The 20,800-nt window shown below is 43.0% G+C and overlaps 2 protein-coding genes across 3 annotated transcripts; both read right to left on the bottom strand.

The window, feature by feature from the left end:
- Positions 1 to 109: 109 nt before the first annotated feature.
- On the bottom strand, positions 110 to 8,875 carry LOC311147378 (uncharacterized protein). Its single transcript, XM_084184074.1, has 2 exons — positions 8,759 to 8,875; positions 110 to 2,727 (listed from the first exon to the last, which is right to left on the bottom strand). Exons 1-2 carry the CDS (start codon positions 8,778 to 8,780, stop codon positions 731 to 733), a joined length of 2,019 nt encoding a protein of 672 aa, XP_084040200.1. The 5' UTR covers positions 8,781 to 8,875; the 3' UTR covers positions 110 to 730.
- A 183-nt stretch (positions 8,876 to 9,058) lies between these two features.
- LOC311104061 (coiled-coil domain-containing protein 134-like) lies at positions 9,059 to 18,642 on the bottom strand. 2 transcript variants are annotated; one of them, XM_084145720.1, is made up of 7 exons: positions 18,421 to 18,642; positions 12,469 to 12,593; positions 12,208 to 12,329; positions 11,739 to 11,823; positions 11,235 to 11,416; positions 10,952 to 11,023; positions 9,059 to 10,692 (listed from the first exon to the last, which is right to left on the bottom strand). In XM_084145720.1, exons 1-7 carry the CDS (start codon positions 18,612 to 18,614, stop codon positions 10,567 to 10,569), a joined length of 906 nt encoding a protein of 301 aa, XP_084001846.1. In that variant the 5' UTR covers positions 18,615 to 18,642; the 3' UTR covers positions 9,059 to 10,566. The 2 variants fall into 2 exon arrangements, with proteins under 2 accessions (XP_084001846.1, XP_084001847.1); XM_084145721.1 differs by having other exon boundaries at positions 18,265 to 18,496.
- Between the last annotated feature and the right edge of the window lie 2,158 nt (positions 18,643 to 20,800).

Below are 20,800 nucleotides of genomic sequence, written 5' to 3'. Positions count from 1 at the left end.
CTATTTCTTAAAATCCACATCCTTGCATTAACCCCAGTTGTTTCTTATTTATTCTGTGTCCTCAATATGAATGTAGATCTATATAAAACAAAAAAATGACAAGGACAGACATTTTTTAAATCAGATTTTATTTTATGGATTTCAATTATTTCCCCTTCAAAAAGCCACAATACTGCAACTTAATACATAATGTGAAATGTGTGTTATACAGTACATCATTTCAATTGTGAATAAGATCTAAAAAATATATATTTTGTAATACTGGACCAGACTAAAATTTGTAGATTATATATGTGGATTTATGAAAATCTGCATGCAGAAAACTACAACTGTCTTTCATTGAAACAGTAAACTACTAATTTGATTGAATACGGTGGAAAACCATATTCTATAATGAATTAGAAATAACTATAGGATCACAAGAAATCATACAAATTGTGCATACCAAAAAGCTCAAATAACCACAGTAAGTGCTTGAACAATGCTAAAACGATAGTTCAGTAATATTGTGGGTAGATACTTCACTGCAGAAGAGCTATAGTTTATTAACAGTGAATAGAGGAAATCACACCATCCACTGCCAGTAAAAGGAACAAAGACTCGCTACATGTGCTTTTACTGATAATTGTGATACGGTGCTTAATGATTGAACCTGAATCCACATTTTGAAAGGTCCTGATAGTTGATGTCTTTTTCTTCTATGGTCTGGTGTTGCAGGCCTAACTGTCCTTTATTTGTTCCAGTAGATCTCATAGGACTTCTTTGTGTAGTTGGCGTCTGCTGAGCTGGTGCTGTTCCTGACCCTCTTCTTCACCACCTTCACGACCAGCCCTCCTGCCAGGGCGATTCCCACTGCAGCCTTGCCTATCTCTGCAACCGCTGTCATGATGCACGCTGTCCCTCTCATGGAACCCCAGGCATCAGAAACAACATGCCCTGCAGATCCACACACCCCACCGGCCTGAACCAGCGGCCCACTCACAGCCACCCCATCTGCCACAGCGGCTGCTGCACACTGAACAGCTCCAGCTGCAACACTGCCCCCAGTGGCCACTGCTTGCTGTCCAGCTGCTACTGAGCCAATAGCAGTAGCATTCGCCACACCTACTGTCCCTGCTGTGGTGCCCACCCCTTTCAGGGCAGTTGTACTGACAGCTGCACCTTCCAGAGCGGCCCCCAGGGCAGCTCCTGCTCCCATGGCACCCCCCACCCCTGCTGCAACTCCCACTGCTGCAGTCCCGATCAGGCTCACCTGCCCCAGAGCATCCAGAGCACCCGCCCCAGGACTGGCAGCTTCTGCCCCAGCTAGGGCGCCCACAGATCCCCCCAGCACTCCTCCGGTCGCTGCCCCGAGAGCCATGGCTGTTTTCCCTGTGGCTGCTGCCACTATGGCACCCACAGCTTTTCCCATCCCTGTGCCGCCTGCAACTGACATCCCAGCCAGCTGCCCTGCAGCAAAGCCCACTGTGTTCCCCATGACTGCAGCTCCCGCCGCTGCAGCTAGAGGGGCAGCCGCCCCGAACACTGCCCCCACGACCATGCCAGTGGCTCCAGCAGCCACCAGGATCTTCACTTTCTCTAGGACCTTCTCAGAGAGGGCAGCCTCCCTCCTGAACTGCCCCAGGGCAGAGCAGAAAGACTGCCTCCTGCTCAAGGCCCTGTCGCTGCCCCTCCGCCTGGTCCTGAACAGCTCCCTCCACCTGTCCCCTCTATCCCTCAGGAGGCTAACGGCACTTCCTTTCCTCTCCTCTGTCCACCTCTCCATCTTCCATCCCTCCTCATTTGCTCCTCTCTTCAGGGCTCTCTTCATTAATCCTGTACCTCCCACAGCTGCCCCCCTCCTCTCATCCCACCCACTCCCACTTCTCACACCCCCAATCTGCTCTAGATCGCACTTCCGTCTTTTGGCTATCTTGGTCTCCCTGTCTGTCATCTCACTGCCCTTCCCTTCCTCTCCCTCCCCCTGGCCTCTCTCTCTCATCATCCTCTCCTGCTCCTCCCTGATGGCTGACTCAGCCTCTCTGAACATGGTGTTGGTGTAGAAGCCTCCATTGTTCTCTTCCACAATCCTCTCCACCTTCTCCAGCAGCCCTACAACCTGGTGCAGGTCACTGGGGTCTCTGTTGTTGAGGACGTGGTACCTGCCCCCACACCTCTCTATCAGGGCCTTCAGCTCCACCGGGGCGCTGGCTCCGAGGTACGCCTCCATCCCCCTCCCTTCTAGGTCATCACCACGAGTGAACAGGACTAGTGTGTGGTCATGGACCGCCCCCTCCCCAAATATATGGACCATCTCCCTCACGGCTCGGTCCTCATCCTCAGTGTAGCGGCCCAGTGGGATCACCAGGAGGAATGCATGGGGGCCTGGGGCGGACAGTGCCACACACTTGGCTATTTCAGCATGAGTCTGCTCAGCATCAAAGCGTGTGTCTCCAAAACCAGGCATGTCTACCACCACCACTCTCGTCCTCTTCCTCCTTACTCCTTGTCCTTCCACCACCTCCTCCTCAGTCAGGTCTGCGCTGCCTTGTTCACAGACATGGGTAACTGAGCTGGCGCTGAGCTCTGACAGGAAGTGCCTGCGGCCCAGGATGGTGTTCCCAGAGGCACTCTTCCCTGATCCTGTCTTTCCGATCAGGACAAGACGGAGCTCTGTGGCTAAGGACACATCCTCCATCTTGCTCTCCGAAAAGTAATCTGGGTCTTTTCCCTCCCCTCTTCTACTTCCTGAATGGACATGAAAATACAGTTTAATTACTAATGACACAAAACAGCTTCAAGTGCTATACAGTATTATTAGCTGCAGATTTAGCAAACAAATAGAAAATACATGCATCATATAAAAACACAATGTGTTGACATCAATGATGTATATAAACCCTGGATTGCTGATGCTATTTATTGGCCACTGAGAGGCTTTGAAGCCAGCGGTCAGCCATATTGGCACTCCCCAGAAGAAGCAGTCCTCCATAGGAATGAATGGACTTCTACAGTATTGCAATTCAATGTTTCAAGGACAAAATTACATGTTTTAAAGTATTTTTTGTTGTTCTAGTGGGGACAGTAACATTAGAACTTCCAAAAAAATTATACTTTAAAAGGCATGTAGCAGCTATTTCTTAATGCCAGAAACGCATATAATAGAAACGTAGAGCCCTAACGTTAGCTAGCTATAGAACTACTGCATTTAGCTCACGTCTTCCAACTAAATAACAGTGATTAACGCTAAAGTAACCAAATTAACATGTCTGCCAGCTGTTGGTAACTAACTGCTGTCATACTATAGATAGGCTTGTACTATGAGAAAATATTTGTTTGTTTCTGTATAGAGCCCTGTGGCTGGGGCCGAAACTGTGTGTGTGTATGTGCTAAACCGAAACACAACACTTTGGCCATGTATTCCATCGTGGATCTGGAGGCATTTCGGAAAAAGGAGCCAGGCTTTCTTTGGAGGGGTGTATTGTGAATTTTACTCAATGATATGTTTATTTTTAGATCTTAGGATTTGGAATTTTGGTATTTATTAGGATCCCCATTAGCCGCTTTCAAAACAGCAGCTACTGTTCCTGGGGTCCAAATTAAACATGACATAATACAGAACATTATTAGTCAAGGACTGAACTACATACATTTAAAACGTCACACATAGCCTACATACAGTGCATTCGGAAAGTATTCAGACCCCTTATTCTAAAATTGATAAAATTATTTTACACACAATACCCCATAATGACAAAGCGAAAACAGTTTTTTTTTTTAGAAATGTTAGCAAATGTATTAAAAACAAAAAACAGAAATACCTTATTTACATAAGTATTCAGATCCTTTGCTATGAGACTCGAAATTGAGCTCAGGTGCATCCTGTTTCCATTGATCATCCTTGATTGGACTCCACCTGTGGTGAATTCAATTGATTGGACATGATTTTAAAGGCACACACACCTGTCTATATAAGGGTCCCTCAGTTGACAGTGCATGTCAGAGCAAAAACCAAGCCATGAGGTCGAAGGAATTGTCAGTAGAGCTCCGAGACCGGATTGTGTTGAGGCACAGATCTGGAGAAGGGTACCAAAACATTTCTGCAGCATTGAAGGACCCTAAGAACACTGTGGCCTCCATCATTCTTAAATGGAAGAAGTTTGGAACCACCAAGACTCTTCCTATAGTTGGCCGCCCGGCCAAACTGAGCAATCGGGGGAGGCCTTGGTCAGGGAGGTGACCAAGAACCCGATGGTCACTCTGACAGAGCTCCAGAGTTCCTCTGTGGAGATGGGAGAACCTTCCAGAAGGACAACCATCTCTGCAGCACTCCACCAATCAGGTCTTTATGGTAGAGTGGCCAGACGGATGTCACTCTGCAGTAAAAGGCACATGACAGCCCGCTTGGAGTTTGCCAAAAGGCACTTAAAGAACTCTCAGACCATGAGAAACAAGATTATCTGGTCTGATTAACTCTTTGGCCTGAATGCCAAGCATCAGATCTGGAGGAAACCATGCACCGCTCATCACCTGGCCAATACCATCCCTACGGTGAAGCATGGTGGTGGCAGCATCATGCTGTGGAGATGTCTTTCAGTGGCATGGACTGGGAGACTAGTCAGGATCGAGGGAAAAATTAATGGAGAAAAGTACAGAGAGATCCTTGATGAAAACCTGCTCCAGAGCGCTCAGGACCTCAGACTGGGGCGAAGGTTCACCTTCCAACAGGACAAGGACCCTAAGCACACAGCCAAGACAACGCAGGAGTGGCTTCAGGACAAGTCTCAATGTCCTTGAGTGGCCCAGCCAGAGCCCGGACTTGAACCTGATCGAACATCTCTGGAGAGACCTGAAAATAGCTGTGCAGCGACGCTCCCCATCCAACCTGACAGAGCTTGAGAGGATCTGCAGAGAATAATGGGAGAAACTCCCCAAATACAGGTGTGCCAAGCTTGTAGCATCATACCCAAGAAGACTGGAGGCTGTAATCGGTGCCAAAGGTGCTTCAACAAAGTACTGAGTAAAGGGTCTGAATACTTATGTAAATGTGATATTTCAGTTCTTTATTTTATTTGCAAACATGTCTAAAAACCTGTTTTTGCTTTGTCATTATAGGGTATTGTGTGTAGATTGATGAGGGGGAAAAACTATGTAATCAATTTTAGAATAAGGCTGTGAAGGGGTCTGAATACTTTCCAAATACAGTTCATACACACAATATCTAGGTCTAATACATAATAGAGTGCAAATTACAAAACAATATATTTCAAATGGCTCTCTCTTCACAGTCCCCTGTGTGCAGTAAGGTTTTCTTTTATCTGGTTATATTGCTAGCCATGTAGTCATGGCTCTATTTAATACTGTGCGTTTCCCAGCCTCTGTTCTGGACCTGGGGACTGTGAAGACACTTCTGGTTGCATGTCTTGTGTTGTACCGATGAGTGTCCGAACTGTGTGCCAACTGTTTGAACAGACAGTTCGGTACCTTCAACACATCACATGGGTGGTCCTCTGTAGCTCAGCTGGTAGAGCACGGCGCTTGTAACGCCAAGGTAGTGGGTTCGATCCCCGGGACCACCCATACACAAAAAAAAAAAATGTATGCACGCATGACTGTAAGTCGCTTTGGATAAAAGCGTCTGCTAAATGGCATATTATTATTTATTTATTATTACATTAATACCTGGCACAAAGACCAATAGTGATGCAGTCAATCTCTCCTCAACTTTGAGCCTGGTGAGATTGACATGCATGTTCCTGACACTTGCCCTCTGTGTACATCTAAGTGCGATACGTGCTGCTTTGTTCTGGACCAACTACAATTGGACTATGTCACATGACCACACAGATGGGCAGTAGTCCAGGTGTGACAAAATTAGGGCCTGTAGGACTTGTCTGGTCGACTGAAATGTCAAGAAGGCAGAGCAACGCCCTATCATGGACAGACCTCTTCCCATTTTAGCCACCATTGAGTCTATATCAGTGGAGGCTGCTGAGGGGAGGACGGCTCATAATAATGGGTGGGACGGCGCGAATGGAATGGCATCAAACCATGTGTTTGATACCATTCCACTGATTCTGCTCCAGCAATTACCAAGAGCCCGTCCTCCCCAATTAAGGTGCTACCAACCTCCTGTGGTCTTTATGTTTTGACCGTGACAGCTTACTATCTATCTAGGGTTACACCCAGCAATTTAGTCTCCTCAACTTGCTCAATCGACACATTATTCAATAATAGATCTAAATTAGGTTTAGCGTTGAGCAAGTGATTTGTCCCAAAAATGATGCTTTTGTTACTTCTTGTTAAAGAGGCATCAGCTAACATGAGCTAGCTATCCTCTTCCTCAGTTCCTGAATTTATTTGTGGCTGTTTCTTTCTAGCTGGCAAAATAAGATTTTATTTGTTTTCTGCCGTATGTCGATAACATAGCCAAGTTTGTCACTGGTATGGGCTAGTAAATATCCTAAAGCTAGCCAGCTAGACAGTGATATCCACAAGCTAAAACTGGGGAGAGAGGGAGGAGAGAATTCACTTTCTGTTTAATCTGCTGCTGGCTTGATAATGTTAACTGAAATACGTTTTTCCACATGATCAAATTAGATTTTTTATTCAATAAAGATTATAATTATGTAAATATGTTGTGAATTGTAGAAAAATCCTCACAACCGTTTTCCATACTAAAACATGAAGTACAACCTGGTGCACACCAGCTTACCATGTACAGTAGGCTCACAGTGTGAGTCATCAAAATTACGATCTTGCGTTCGGGCCTTTCCGGCAGTATTCATGGTTTTTATATACAGGGAGCATAAATTGTACAATTATAAACGAACAAATAATTGTTCAAGTTAGAACATGTGTATATTTAAGCAATAATGCCAGAGGGGGTGTGGTATATGGCCAATATACCACGGCTAAGGGCTGTTCTTAAGCATGACGCAGCGCGGAGTACCTGGTATATTGGCCATATTCATAGCTTGCACCTCCATCACTCAGTCGCGTCATGCCATTGTTATGAACATTCTCAAGCCGCCCTCTATCGGCGGTGCCATAGTGGTGCCCTAAAGTGGTGATAAGCCCAGTCATTCTGGATGGAGGTTAACTACTGTTTAGTCTAAACTACACACTACTGCCTCGAAATAAGATTAAATTGCTAAAGTAGTCAAATATTTAGTAGAAAACAACTTTGCCAGCATTATCATGTCGTTAGCTAGGAAAGTTTGTCAAAAATAGCTAGCAATGCTAACATTAGCTAGCTAACATCCAGTGTCCTCCCCTCAATCTTAGCTAGCTAACGTTATACTGCAGCTGAAGTCAATCTGGTGACATCAAAATTATGATGAAAGGTTTTCCTACTAATTATTTGCCTCCTTTTGAATGTCATTGTATTTCCAAGCCACTGTAATGCACTTTTGATTAAATCTTCAGCACTCATTGACGATGCATTGAGCAGAATGCTCAGTCGGGCATCAGTCCAAACCGAATGTTAAAATATTGTGACAAAACATGCAACCAATGGTTACCAAAAACCCCTGAGGTGCCTTACTGCTATTATAAACTGGTTACCAAGGTAATCAGAAGAGTTAAAATAAATGTTTTGTCATACCGGTGGTATACGGTCTGATATACCATGGCTTTCAGCCAATCAGCATTCAGGGCTCGAACAGTTAGTTTTAAACTGGGGGGTATTATAAACCGTGTCGTTTGAGCCTTGAATGCTGATTGGCTGAAGGCAGTGGTATATCAGACCGTACACCACGGGTATCACACAAAATTACTTGTTTACTATTCTAATTATGTTGGTAACCAGTTTATAATAGCAATAAGGAACCTCTGGGGTTTGTAGTATATGGCCAACATAACACCTGTATCCAGGCACTCCACGTTGCATCGTGCTTAAGAACAGCCCACAGCCGTGGTATATTGGCCATATACAACATCCCCTCGTGCCTTATTGCTTAAATATACAGCACCAACTACATAAATATATGACAGGGTCCATTATCTTCTACCTGGACTTTAAGGAAAATGTTTTAATATATATTTCTAATGATTTTTATATTTAGCTCACATAATATAATTTAAAAGTATGCATTAAGGTGTCTGTAATAGAATAAACGTGGCAAAAACAAATGTAGACATGAATAAATGCATCTCTGTAGCGTCCAAAATACATTGGTGAAGTGCCAAAATGGCTTCAAAACAGCGCCCGTCAGTCATCTATTGTTTATATGAATCATTGGTTGACAGAGGAGCAGCTGATTCTGACATTACTTAGGCTAGGTTCATATGTGCATTTTTCAGCTGAACAGTCTGCAAACTACACTCGTTCTGAGAGACTAGGCCTACTATTTATACAGTTAAGCAATTAGCCTAATATATCCACTGTGCATTACATAACTTGGTGTAGGCCTGACCTCACAGTTCTTTGACAGGCTGGTGAAGAACAGTCAGGAACGTTCAGCTAATTTACAGCAGATTGTTCAGCTTTGTTTTCCCTTGTCAAAAACAGCATTGTTTACTAACGTTGTCTAGAGATAGCACAATCATTAGCTAAACATTGCCAAAAGATCAAACAGCACGTTGGCTAATTCTATCCTATTCTTTGAATAAAGTATAAATAAGAAAGACTATAGCTAGCTAACGTTAGCTTGCTCTGTTGTTGACAGTTAGCTTGCTGCTAGCTAATGTTAGCTAGCTAGATTTGCATGAGTTCTCATTTAGCTAAATGCTATGTTCCAAACTGTCGATAAATATGAAGAAAAAAACCTTGACCTACCCGATTCCACGAAATTAGACATGATCTCTCAGTCTGATTAAGCTTCACGTCTACATTTGGGCTTGTGTTGCGTTGGTGAAGTGTTTATGGCGGACGGGACTGTTTCTGTTCGGCAACAGTCCAATGAGTTCAACCAAAAACAGTGGGGGGAAACGTGACTTCATGACTGTCGATTACACACCTTTGGCGCCGTCTGGTGGCAGATGTTCCGCATTCTGATTTCATTACATTGACTTTTATCATAATAATCTTCAGTGTACTGAGTGATTTATTTGTAATGATTCAAAATTACAAGTATGATTCATAGTAATTTCATTTTATTAAACTTAACAAATGTATGATAAATCTACACAAAATAGTAAATTCTCAGCAATGAGATGCTTCATCTGAACCAGAGGAGGCTGTGGGAGGAGCTATAGGAGGACAGACTCATTGTAATGGCTGGAATGGAATCAAACATATGTAAACTCTGTTCCATCAACTCCATTCCAGCCATTAAAATGAGCACGTCCTCCTATAGCTCCTCCCACCAGCCTCCACCACTCTGAACATACATAAATAACATTTGCATTTACAAAACTCTAGTAAATCATAATCAGTCATTCATCACCTTTGTATATTGAATAACTTATTTGAGCTAATTTCCTTCAAAATGTCAAGGGGGCAACAAAACACTAAGGAAAGATCTCAATCGCATACTCCTTGCATCCTCTTTCTCAAAACCCATTGGAGGAGAAGGTCAGAGGGGAGGGATTTCTGGTTTAATGGATTTTGAGGAGACAGGACAGGAGGAGTATGGAATTTAGATCTTCCCTAGATATGCCAAAATATATAATGTTTTTTAAAAGGCATTGTTCTTGGTGACTGCTGTTCTAACATGGCCATTCTGACATTTCCTTTTGGCCATCAGATGGACAGAAACAAATGTGACATGATATAGAAGTTTAAGCTGATGAGTGGTTGCCAAAAGACACAGCTCTAAGACATTATCCCTCCCTAATTGTAGACAAAATAATATGTAAAATAGTTTGATTTAAACTCATAACAAAAGTGACCAAACACCATTTAACACTCGTGCGGACAGTCACACACAGACAAAGCTAAGAAAGCATTCAGCTCTAGGAAAGCAAGTGGCAGACATAAATGGACCATTCAACAACAACCTCATAAAATCTCATTATATAAATCTGCTAACTCCGGAGAAGGCGACAGGAAAACTTAAACTAACACAAAACAGAATTCAACATATTCAAGCTTTATATTTTAAAGCTTGTTGAATGGGAATGTAAACAACTCATATGTACACATGCTGTAGTATGGTGAGGACAAATTAGAATTTTCCTAAGACCATATCATCAAAACAATTGTAATGTTTTTGCATGGTAGTGAATTGTATTAAATCTATTCACAAAAAGATAACATATTGGGTATTTGCTGTTTCTTCCAAAGTACAGTTATGTAATCAAGTTATGAAAATGAGCTTTCCTTATTAAAATCTTCTTCAACATAGTGCTAACTGTATTTTATTTGTTTCATAATAACTGCAGGTTGGGCACAGTTATGTATACAGTAAGTCTGATTCCACAGATACAGCTCACCCTCCTTTCCTTCTCTCCAGTTTGTTCCTGTGCCACATATAAAACAGTTCTAGTTCCCTCTTTCCTCTCAAATTCTCTGCTGCCACTTTATCCCTTTGACACCGGTTCCAAGACCAAACCTCTTCATCACTGAATCTAGGACTCAGGACATCCCCCTACATGTTCCTTCTCCTCTCCTCTTCATTTCTCTCCAAGAGTTGAGGTAGAGTACTATAGCTCAGCACGGGAGCGGGAGATGCGGGGCCCCTTCCTAATCTCTTTCCTCTTGTCCTCTTTCCTCCTCCTCTTCTCCTCCTCCCTCAGGATCTTCTGAAAAGCCTCTGCAGTGTGAAGAACCTGCGCCAGAGAAAAGCAGAGCGTGTGAACGTGTTTGAGAAGGGCGTTTTTGAATAATAGGTGTATGGAGTATCAAACAGCAGAGGATGGGAAAGCAAAAAGGTGCAGTCAGTATGAGTTTTACTGACACAAACATAGTCAAGCTTGTTTCTTAAACAAGTCTTAAAAGAACACGTCTTCCAAGTCTGTCTGGTAGGCTTCACTGCGATAGTATACAATGTGGTTACAGAGGCTGAGAGCCACTGTGTATGTTACTCACGTCGTCTCTCTCAGTGCGATATGGGTTGGTGAAGTCTGGGGATTTCTCTATTATTCCCAACTCCTGCGACATCTGAGAGACAAGGAGGGGAGGAGGGAGAGTTATCAGCCATTTTGAATCCATAGGGAAAAAAAAGGCACATACAAAAACATGAGTTATTATAATGGTATGCTTATAACACATTTAGTAATAAGGAGGTTATAATACATTTCACCTGTTGGCAATAAATAAACCATTTTCCGCTATGCCCCAGAATTTCCTCCCAGTTCTACCCCAGTCTCACCAGTGAAAGAACATGCTGGTGTGCTCCCCCGGTGAACACCCCAGTAAGGTTGCAGAAGCGTAGCCCCCATCGCAGAAGGCCACCCCAGTCAGGGTTGCGGTCGTAGTAGTGGTGGACAATACGTGGGAAACGCAACGCCACGTCCCCAAAGAACGCCGTGTTCTCCACCACATGGGAGTAGGCTATGGGGGGAGGGGGAGAGAGAGAGAGAGAAATCTACATTTCATACTTAGGGAATAAACTAGAACCTAAATCACTGCAGACTGACATACTAAAAGAGAGAGCAAGAGAGAGAATGAAAAAGGGAGGGGACAGTTTGGAGGGACAGTGAGTAATGACAGAAAACGTAAGAGGCGGAGAGGGAAAAGGGGAGGGAGAGGAGAGGCAGGCAGAAGTGGAGAAAAAAACAAGATGGTGACAGAGAAACCAGATTAGCATTGAGTGAGAAAGAGAGGGAGGAGAGAGACCAAAGTGTAGTAAAGGTATAATGGTCCATAATCTGACCTTCTTTGATTTTGTCATCTATGGGGAAGGGATCATCAGCCTTCATGTTGGCTGCAATAAGGATGGCCCTCGAGTCCTCCAACACCTTCACAGAACACACACACACACACACGCTGACAATGTAGATTGCCCACTGTGGGTTGACTACCATAGTTATCCTTGGGCAGAGAGCAGATATGTCCTCTGGGAATCAAACCGTATACATGTGGGAAGAATACAGTATATACGGTGATGCCTCAAGCATAATAGGATGACTTATAAGCTAAATCCAGGTTACTCTAGTCTTATTAGTGACCGGATACTTAGATACTGCTTAGCAAATCGCCTTATTTGCCTACTCATGAGATCATAATAATCTAAACATGATTAGAAACTAACACTGCTATTACTTCCCACTAAGGCCACAACGTCCTGTTTCTAGCTAATGGTCAGCATGAAGGGAAGTTAAACAGGAGTGGAGCCATTGTACCTTAAACAGTCCCTTCAGCATGATGTCTATGATCTTATACTGCTGGTTGATGTCATTGAGCTCCACCAGGTTCTTCAGAGCGTTTAGTTGGTCTTTCCTCTTGGTCTCAAACAGACGCTTGTCTGAGAGGAGGGGGGTTCAGGAAGAAATGCTGACAGACATTTCAATACATACACACTAATCAAGGGTCCTCCAAATGGACTCCTCTTTTAATATTCTGAAAAAGGAAACGGATGCAGACACACACACACAGCAGGATACAGATCTCCAAGTTGGAGTCGTGTCTGTGCGTGTCGGAGTCTGCAGAGGAGAGGGCTGCAGCAGCCACCACCAGGAGGACTGTACACACACTCAGCATGGTCAAGAGGTTGTGATGGTGAGGCACTCTAACGTACACAGAACAAGAGAAAATGAAGTTTAACAGTATTCTGAAATATACAGTGTTTACTGAACTTGTAAAACTAAAATTGACAGTAGGTCTCAGTCTGACATGAGAGCGTATTCTTGTATTTTGCTATACATATTTTTACATTTATGATCATATTTTTACTTTTCAAATCCAGTTTGGTCCTGTACTATATATATATATATTTTACACAGGTTCTAAAGTTCCTTCTGTCCCATTTAAAACAACTTCTAAACGCCACTTGACATCTGTCACTTATCTAATACCTAAATAACTTTCACCGACTTCTTGCCAGCCACCCGTCTTGCATCCTCTTTCTTTCTTTCTCTCATATACTCTCCCTCCTCTAAGCTGTGGGCTGCCTCAACATTCTCTCAGTTCCAGCCTCCTCTCCCTTGGAGCATGTTAATACATTTGAAAGGGAGGTATGAAAGTCAAGATAAATACAAACGCTAAAAATAGGTCTTGGACTGATGCATATTTGATGAGCACTGGTTCTTAAGACAACATTAGCAGAAAGCAAAAGTGTAGTAGGAGGAGAAGACAGTATCGATAGAACACCAAATGTATAATTCAGCAATGTCTCCATCAATGATATTATCGGAGAGAGAGAAAAAGAAAGTGGCAGAGGGGGGATTGTGAGAGGCAGAAGGAAGATGAGGAAGGAGTACTGTGGGATGAGAGCGAGCCTGGGGGAGCCAACTGCTTTTCTGCTGAATATTTAATTCCTCTTTTTCAAGACGCAACAAAGTCAGGCCTAAAGACAGGGATCTGATAGTGAGAGAAAGAGTCAGGGTTGTGAGTGAAAGCCAATGAGGACTGACACCTGATCAACATCTTTTCAGCTGTTTCTCACAATGTAGTATCTCTATTCTGAACTCTTCAGTGGCATTCCCCTACTCTCTGACACTTACAGAACCTCCTATTTAATTAGAATACTGCCTGAAGAGTCAGAGATTGGGTTATGCAAGCCGTGTGATTTGACATAGGCTATGACAGGGCATTTGCCCGAATCACCAACGACATACTTTGAGCAACTTTGTAACATCTTCTGTCTCAGCAAAAATGGGTGCTGATGATACAGTTGGAGTAGCAGAATACAGACAGTGTTCGATTAGGAGCAATTTGGGCTGCCTTCCAGCTTTTTGTATTGAACATGCAAGTCAATAAGTCCAATATTTCTAAGACGGACAACCAGGGAACAGGCTTACTAGTAGGGAGCCCCATATGCTTGTTTCGTTAGAAGCATAACCAAGAAGGCCATTGATTTTTATTAGTGTCTTCACCATCGACAATGGGCATCCAGCATTGATGTTTCCATCGGACTAGACAAAGTGCTGGGATATTAAGGTGGAGCAGAGGGGGCAAGCGACTAGAAGACAGATCAATCATATCTCACGGGCATCATGCAAAGCACAGAAGTTGAGAAATTACACTCCAAAATGCACCCATTTACTGTAAGCCTCCCATCAGCTGTGTCCAGAGATGTCATGCCCATAGGGGGCACAAGGGCACATGCCCCCTCAGATTTGTCCTGTTTTAAACATTTTCAGATGTTAAATTAATTACTAAACTTCATTTTTAAGCCCACGTTTTATAATAATTATTTATAAAAAGATCTGTCAGTGGTATTTTACAGAGGGGGCACAGTGACTGGACCAGGCAAAGAGTAACCCCCCTATTCTCCCTAGTAAGTGGTTCCTTACTAGGTGCACCAAGGAGCAAAGATATTCTAGGCAGGACGCTAGATACTCTAGTGCATGCAGACAGTATCGTTAGTGGAGTAGGAGAGAGAGAGACACACAGTGTTTGACTTGATTTTAGCTGCCAGTGATGGGCAGGACTTGCAGGAGGTATGTTTGTAAATGAATTTGATCAAGCTCTGTAGCCTATTGATTCCTTCTTGATTAATAAATAAAACGAAAATGTTTGGTTGTTTCTCTGTAATAATAGCCACCTAGCAATTTTATGAAGTTGGCTTTAGCTAGCTAGAAAGGTTCCCAATCTCCCAACCTCATAACTAGCTACCAAGCCATTTCAGGCGATCACGTTAGAGTAGCTTGTCTAACTACCTTAGCTGGCATACCTGCTGGCAAGGTTGCTAGACTTTAGAAAAGCAAGGAATTACTAAATGTACTGAATAAGACTCACATTCCTTTAAATCTTTTACCCAGATTTTAGCAGAGATGTAGGCCAACCGGCTGCATTATTCCTTTTACGTTGTTCGTCATCTGCGTCCAACTGGACTCTATGTAGCCGGCTATAGATTGGTTAGCTGACAACGTCACGAAAACGATACAAACGCTTCAAATGGGGCAGAAGTCCGTGAGTTGCTGTGAATTGGGATGGCCAGATAGCTACCAACAATGACAAGAAACTGCCATGTGGGGAATTGTAAGTGACTCCTTTCAGCTAGTTTCATCATGTTCTTGATACCATGTCTTGTTTTGAGGTGTTTTTAATGATTTCATGTCAATGCTAATATGGCTCAAATTCGCTAGCTAACCAACAACTGTAACAATGTATTTGAGAGACGACAACTGCTCATTGTGCAAATGTATTTCCACTGGACAAAAATATAAAACACAACATGTAAAGTGTTGGTCCCATGTTTCATGAGCTGAAATAAAAGATCCCTGAACTGTTTCACACACAAAAAGCTTATTTCTCTCAAAGTTTGTGCACAGATTTGTTTGCATCCCTATTAGTGAGCATTTCTCCTTTGCCAAGATAATCCATCCACCTGACAGGTGTAGCATATCAAGAAGTTGATTAAACAGCATGATCATTACACAGGTGCACTAAGGCATGCTGACTGCAGGAATGTCCACCAGAGCTTTTGCCAGAGAACTGAATGTTCATTTCTATACCATAAGCCGCCTCCAACGTCATTTTAGAGAATTTGGCAGTACATCCAACCGGCCTCACAAATGCAGACCACGTATAACCACGCCAGCCCAGGACCTCCCCATATGGCTTCTTCACCTGCGGGATCGTCTGAGACCAGCCACCCAGACAGCTGATGAAACTGTGGGTTTGCACAACCGAATAATTTCTGCACAAACTGTCAAACATTTTCAGGGAAGCTCATCTGCGTGCTCGGCATCCTCACCAGGGTCTTGACCTGACTACAGTTCAGCGTTGTAAAATACTTCAGTTGGCAAATGCTCACCTTCGATAGCCACTGGCACGCTGGAGAAGTGTGCCCTTAACGGATTCATCCTGGTTTCAACTGTACCGGGCAGATGGCAGACAGCGTAGCGTGTATGGAGTTGTGTGGACGAGCGGTTTGATGATGTCAACGTTGTGAACAGAGTGCCCCATGGTGGCAGTGGGGTTATGGTATGGTCAGGCATAAGCTACGGCAAATGAACACACATTTTATCAATAGCAATTTGAATGCACAGAGATACCGTGACGAGATCCTGAGGCCCATTGTCGTGCCATTCATCCACCGCCATCACCTGTTACAGCATGATAATGCAAGGCCCCATGTCACAAGGACCTGTATACAATTCCTGGAAGCTAAAAATGTCCCAGTTCTTCCATGGCCTGCATACTCACCAGACATGTCACCCATTAAGCATGTTTGGGATGCTCTGGATCAACGTGTATGACAGCGTGTTCCAGTTCCCGCCAATATCCAGCAGCTCATCAGTCATTGAAGAGGAGTGGGACAACATTCCACAGGCCACAATCAACAGCCTGATCAACTCCATGTGAAGGAGATGTGTCGTGCTGCATGAGGCAAATGGTGGTCACACCAGATACTGACTGGTTTTACATTTACATTTACATTTTAGTCATTTAGCAGACGCTCTTATCCAGAGCGACTTACAGTTAGTGAATACATCTTTTTTTTTTTTTTTTTTTTTCTGATCCACGCCCCTACTTTTGTTTTTTAAAAGGTATCTGTGACCAGATGCATAGCTGTATTCCTAGTCATGTGAAATCCATAGATTAGGGCCCAATACATTTATTTCAATTGACTGATTTCCTTATATGAACTGTAACTCAGTAAAATCTTAGAAATTGTTGGATGTTGCATTTATATTTTTGTTCAGTGTATGTTTTCAATAAACACTTGGAGACAAAATATAATTTACATGTCAACAATCTAAGCCAACCCAGTCTGTTTTGCCCCATAGTTGTGCACGTGTCGGTTTTGTTGCTAAACAACCAAGCCCTTTATACACTTGTCCTCTGGCGACAGGCTCATACATAAAGCATCCTCAATTCAGGCTCAATTTCCTCAAATAGTTTTAATTGAGAGCAGCTGGGAAAAAATATGCGTACTGTCTTAATAAAATAAAATGTTCCACCACCATGCTAGAGTGGTTAATGCTACCTCTGATATTCAGCCATTCCGGTTGCAGCAGTCTGTTTACCCCTGGCTGAACGCCATGTGCAACATCAGGAAGTAGCATTAGCCAGTCTAGCATGGTGGTACAAAATTGTGTTTTATTAAGACAACTAGCTTTAAAAATATGCACACTAAGGAGGAAATCGCCGCCCTTGCAGCCTGAAAGGAGGATGTTTTATGTAGAGCTGGTCGCCGGGGGACATGAGTGTATAGCCGGCTGCATAGAGTCCAGTTGGATGCAGATGACAAAAGCTGTAAAGAAGAAATAGCGCAGTTGAATATGCAGCCAGTTGGGCTCGCAAAGGTGCAGAGAACCATATTAAGGTTATGATACTATATACCAGTGTGGCATTTGAATGAAAATTACAATTGAACAGTAAAAGAGGTACGCTTAGATAACCTCTGCAGAAAAATACATATCTTTTACATGGAATTAGGCATAATGATATGGCTCTAGATTGCAGGAAAAAGCTGTTTCAGGTGTTTGAAAAATCCTACATTTTCAAAATTCTTCAGCAGGCTCCAGACCACCCTCAAGAATCCATCCACACATACTTAGTGCCCCCTATAAAATAATGGGTGCATGACGCCCCTGGCTGTCCATTATTAGAGAATGGGCCATCTAACTGTATGTAGGCTGTTGTAAGATAATATTTTCTTAATACATGAGAAGTAAGGTATTACAGTATGTTGTACCATATAATGTGGGAGGTTTGAGGTTCAGGGTGGGATATATTACAATATCTGAGCTCTCTGCATGATACATACAGCTGTTATTAGTAACGTTATGATTTCAGAGAAGCACTGGGTATTGACTAAGTATTTTGTTGGCAATTAATTATACTTAGAGGGAAATGTCATACAAAATGTCAACTTCATTGTTGAGATAAAGGCTAACATACTGCCAATCAAAATGACCCCTTTCTGACCCCTCTTGGAAGCTGTTTTGCATATATTTTGCATACAGTGGACTTGAAAGACCCTTTCATTTCATTACAAATGTTTCCCATCATTAGTATGTCAGACACCATTTTCAAGGAAGAGGCTCGAGCCACAATGATCTCTGTTGCATGGTTTTAGAAAATATTTGTGAACTGCACAAAAACAATCAAGGAACATGAAATAGCAGCATTTCATTAACTGACGGGACTATTTGTGAATAAACCGGTCATCGAGAAATTGAATCGCAATGTCAACCCATCTGTATTCCAATGCATGCATTTCGCTCGCTACAGGTCAGCTGTGGATAATTGACTTGGACATCATCACAAACTCGCCGTTCACTCACCTTGTAGTAAGAAACAGCACGATATACAACGATAGCGAAACCAACGATTCTGTCTAGCTAGCATCAGTTTCCTCGTAAAGATGGAGACATTAGTTGCGGAGTATGTGCTACAATCCTCAGGTGACAATGTCGCGTTTGAAATATTAATTTACATACAGCAGTCGCTTGCTCCACTCCGCCAGTGCCACGATCGCACCCGCTGGCTCTGCTTGGACGAATGACAGCCAGCGATTACATGGAAGGAGGTGGTTTCCAGACGGATATTTTAGAGCGGCACACAGGCCGTGGTACGCGGTAAATCCCTCCCCCTCCCGCTTATCACGAAAGCATCCTGTCAAGAGTGAACTCATAGAGATAGACGACTTTAATGCCAAAAGGTCGTTTTAGCATGGGCAGCGCCATTGAGGACTTTCACCATTTGAAATAGTAAACTGGGTGGGACTTCCTATGGGTTATGAAGGATCACATACAGTAATTCCATCCAGGTCACCAGGAGGGATCAGCCAATGAATTATACTCATGAGTAAACATTCCATAACTTCAGTTGGCAGTAAATCCCCAACCTGGTCTTTATACCTGGGTTTTGGCTAGAAGGGATACAGCAAGTGTAGGCAACCCTGGTCCTTGAGTGCTGCAGCCACTTCATGTTTTTGATTTAACCTACCTGGAAGACCAGGTGTGTTGAATTTAGGCAATCACTTTACTGATCAATTAGCTCAGTTGGTCAGGTGTAGTGCCTAGTTGGGAACAAAATCCTGCAGTACCTGCAGCAACATGTCAGGTTAGGAGAATTTACGCAGCAGGTTAGGAGAATTAATGTAGCAAGTGTTGGTGAACACATAATTAGGAGAGGGAGTACAAACCATTGACGCTAGACAGAGAGGAATTTGTTTAAGCAAAAGGCAGTTTATTAAACACAGAGATATCTGTTACTGTTAGCTAACATGCATGGGATCCTGTTAATTAACATGCATGGACCTAATCATATAGCACTCTATTAGTGTCAGCTGAGAAGGATGGATAAACAGAGTTTACAGCATTACTTTATACAATGTAACACAAAAGGAGGGGTCCTTCTTCTAGTCCCTTGATTGGTTCCCGAGGCGTAGGAGGCGGGTCTGCTCTGTCCAGAGTAGAAGCCTCATTGGTGCACGGCAGAGTCCTCTGCCCTTGGCACCCGACCAGTAGAAGGGGGGGTTTGAGAATGAGTGTGCGTCCACAGTGAGATGTCTGTGTGTGTCAAAGGAAACTCGTGAGGAGTTGAGAATGAGTGTGCGTGAAAGTGAAATATTGGTGTGTGTCAAGAGAAAGTGGTGGGGAGTATCTGGTGGTTTATGGCCGGAGAGGGGGTGTTGTCCTGTTATCGCATTCCTGCAAGACTAGGTCATCTGGTGAGAAGATATGGTGTTCTCCTCTGTCCTTTGTTCTCTGACCTAAAACAGCATTTATTGAAAACAAGCTCCTAACGGGTCTTTGCACAACATTTTAGTCAGACCAATCTATAACATTTTATATTTACTCCGACAAATTATATTTACTACGACACAAGTTATGAGAATTAGGTTAATCTTAGGAAAAGAGTTAGGGTTAGCTAAAATGCAAAAAACAAAAACCACATTTGACTTCTGTATCCCATCTAGCAATGGCCATCCAAATGGGTGACCTCATATTGTCCTATATTTCCACTGAATTGACATTCCGCAAATTAACTTTTAAGAAGGCACACCTGTTAATTGAAATGCATTCCAGGTGACTACCTCATGAAGCTGGTTGAGAGAATGCCAAGCGTGTGCAAAGCTGTCATCAAGGCAAAGGGTGGCTATTTGAAGAATCTCAAATATAAGATATATTTTGATTTGTTTAACACTTTTTGGGTTACCACATGATCCCATATGTGTTATTTCATAGTTTTGATGCCATCACTATTATTCTACTATGTAGAAAATAATAATAATAATAAAAACCCTGGAATGAGTAGGTGTTCTAAAACTTTTGACCGGTAGTGTATAACAACTGTTCTTTTCCCAACAATTCTTTATGATAAACTTATATTATTGAAAGACCTCAAACCTAAAGGCAAATGAATGGATGCTCCCCCCTAGTATTTTTTATTGACGCAGTCAATCAGTAATAATATGCCAGGAGTCCTACCAGACACCTCTTCAGGATAAGGCTGTTTGGTTGCAAAAACAGCCATAAATAAATTGATAAATAAATCAAGTAAATCAATAATGTAGCCTCTCACAACAAAAAGGTCTATAACTGAGAGCCAATGTGTCCGTCTGTCTTCACAGTGAAGTCAGACAGGCAGACCGACATCTCTCCAACACGCCTGAGAAAGGGGGTTAAGGACAGATAGGAAGGAGAGCTCCTAGAAAGAGCACTGTAATGGTATGTGTCTGTGTCTTTGATGACTAAAACAAGTTGGTCTACACCTCTGGCAGACAGAGATGCACTGAAAAACAAGACTCAGTATGTGGCAACAGCAGGGACAGCACATTTTCAAAGAGATTAAGTGAAATGCATCACGTATGAC

Source organism: Coregonus lavaretus, assembly GCF_964263955.1.
Source record: "Coregonus lavaretus genome assembly, chromosome: 2".
NCBI classification, from domain to species: Eukaryota; Metazoa; Chordata; class Actinopteri; order Salmoniformes; family Salmonidae; genus Coregonus; species Coregonus lavaretus.
The sequence above is the reverse complement of the archived record's forward strand: the minus strand, read 5'-3'. Positions and strand labels throughout refer to the sequence as shown.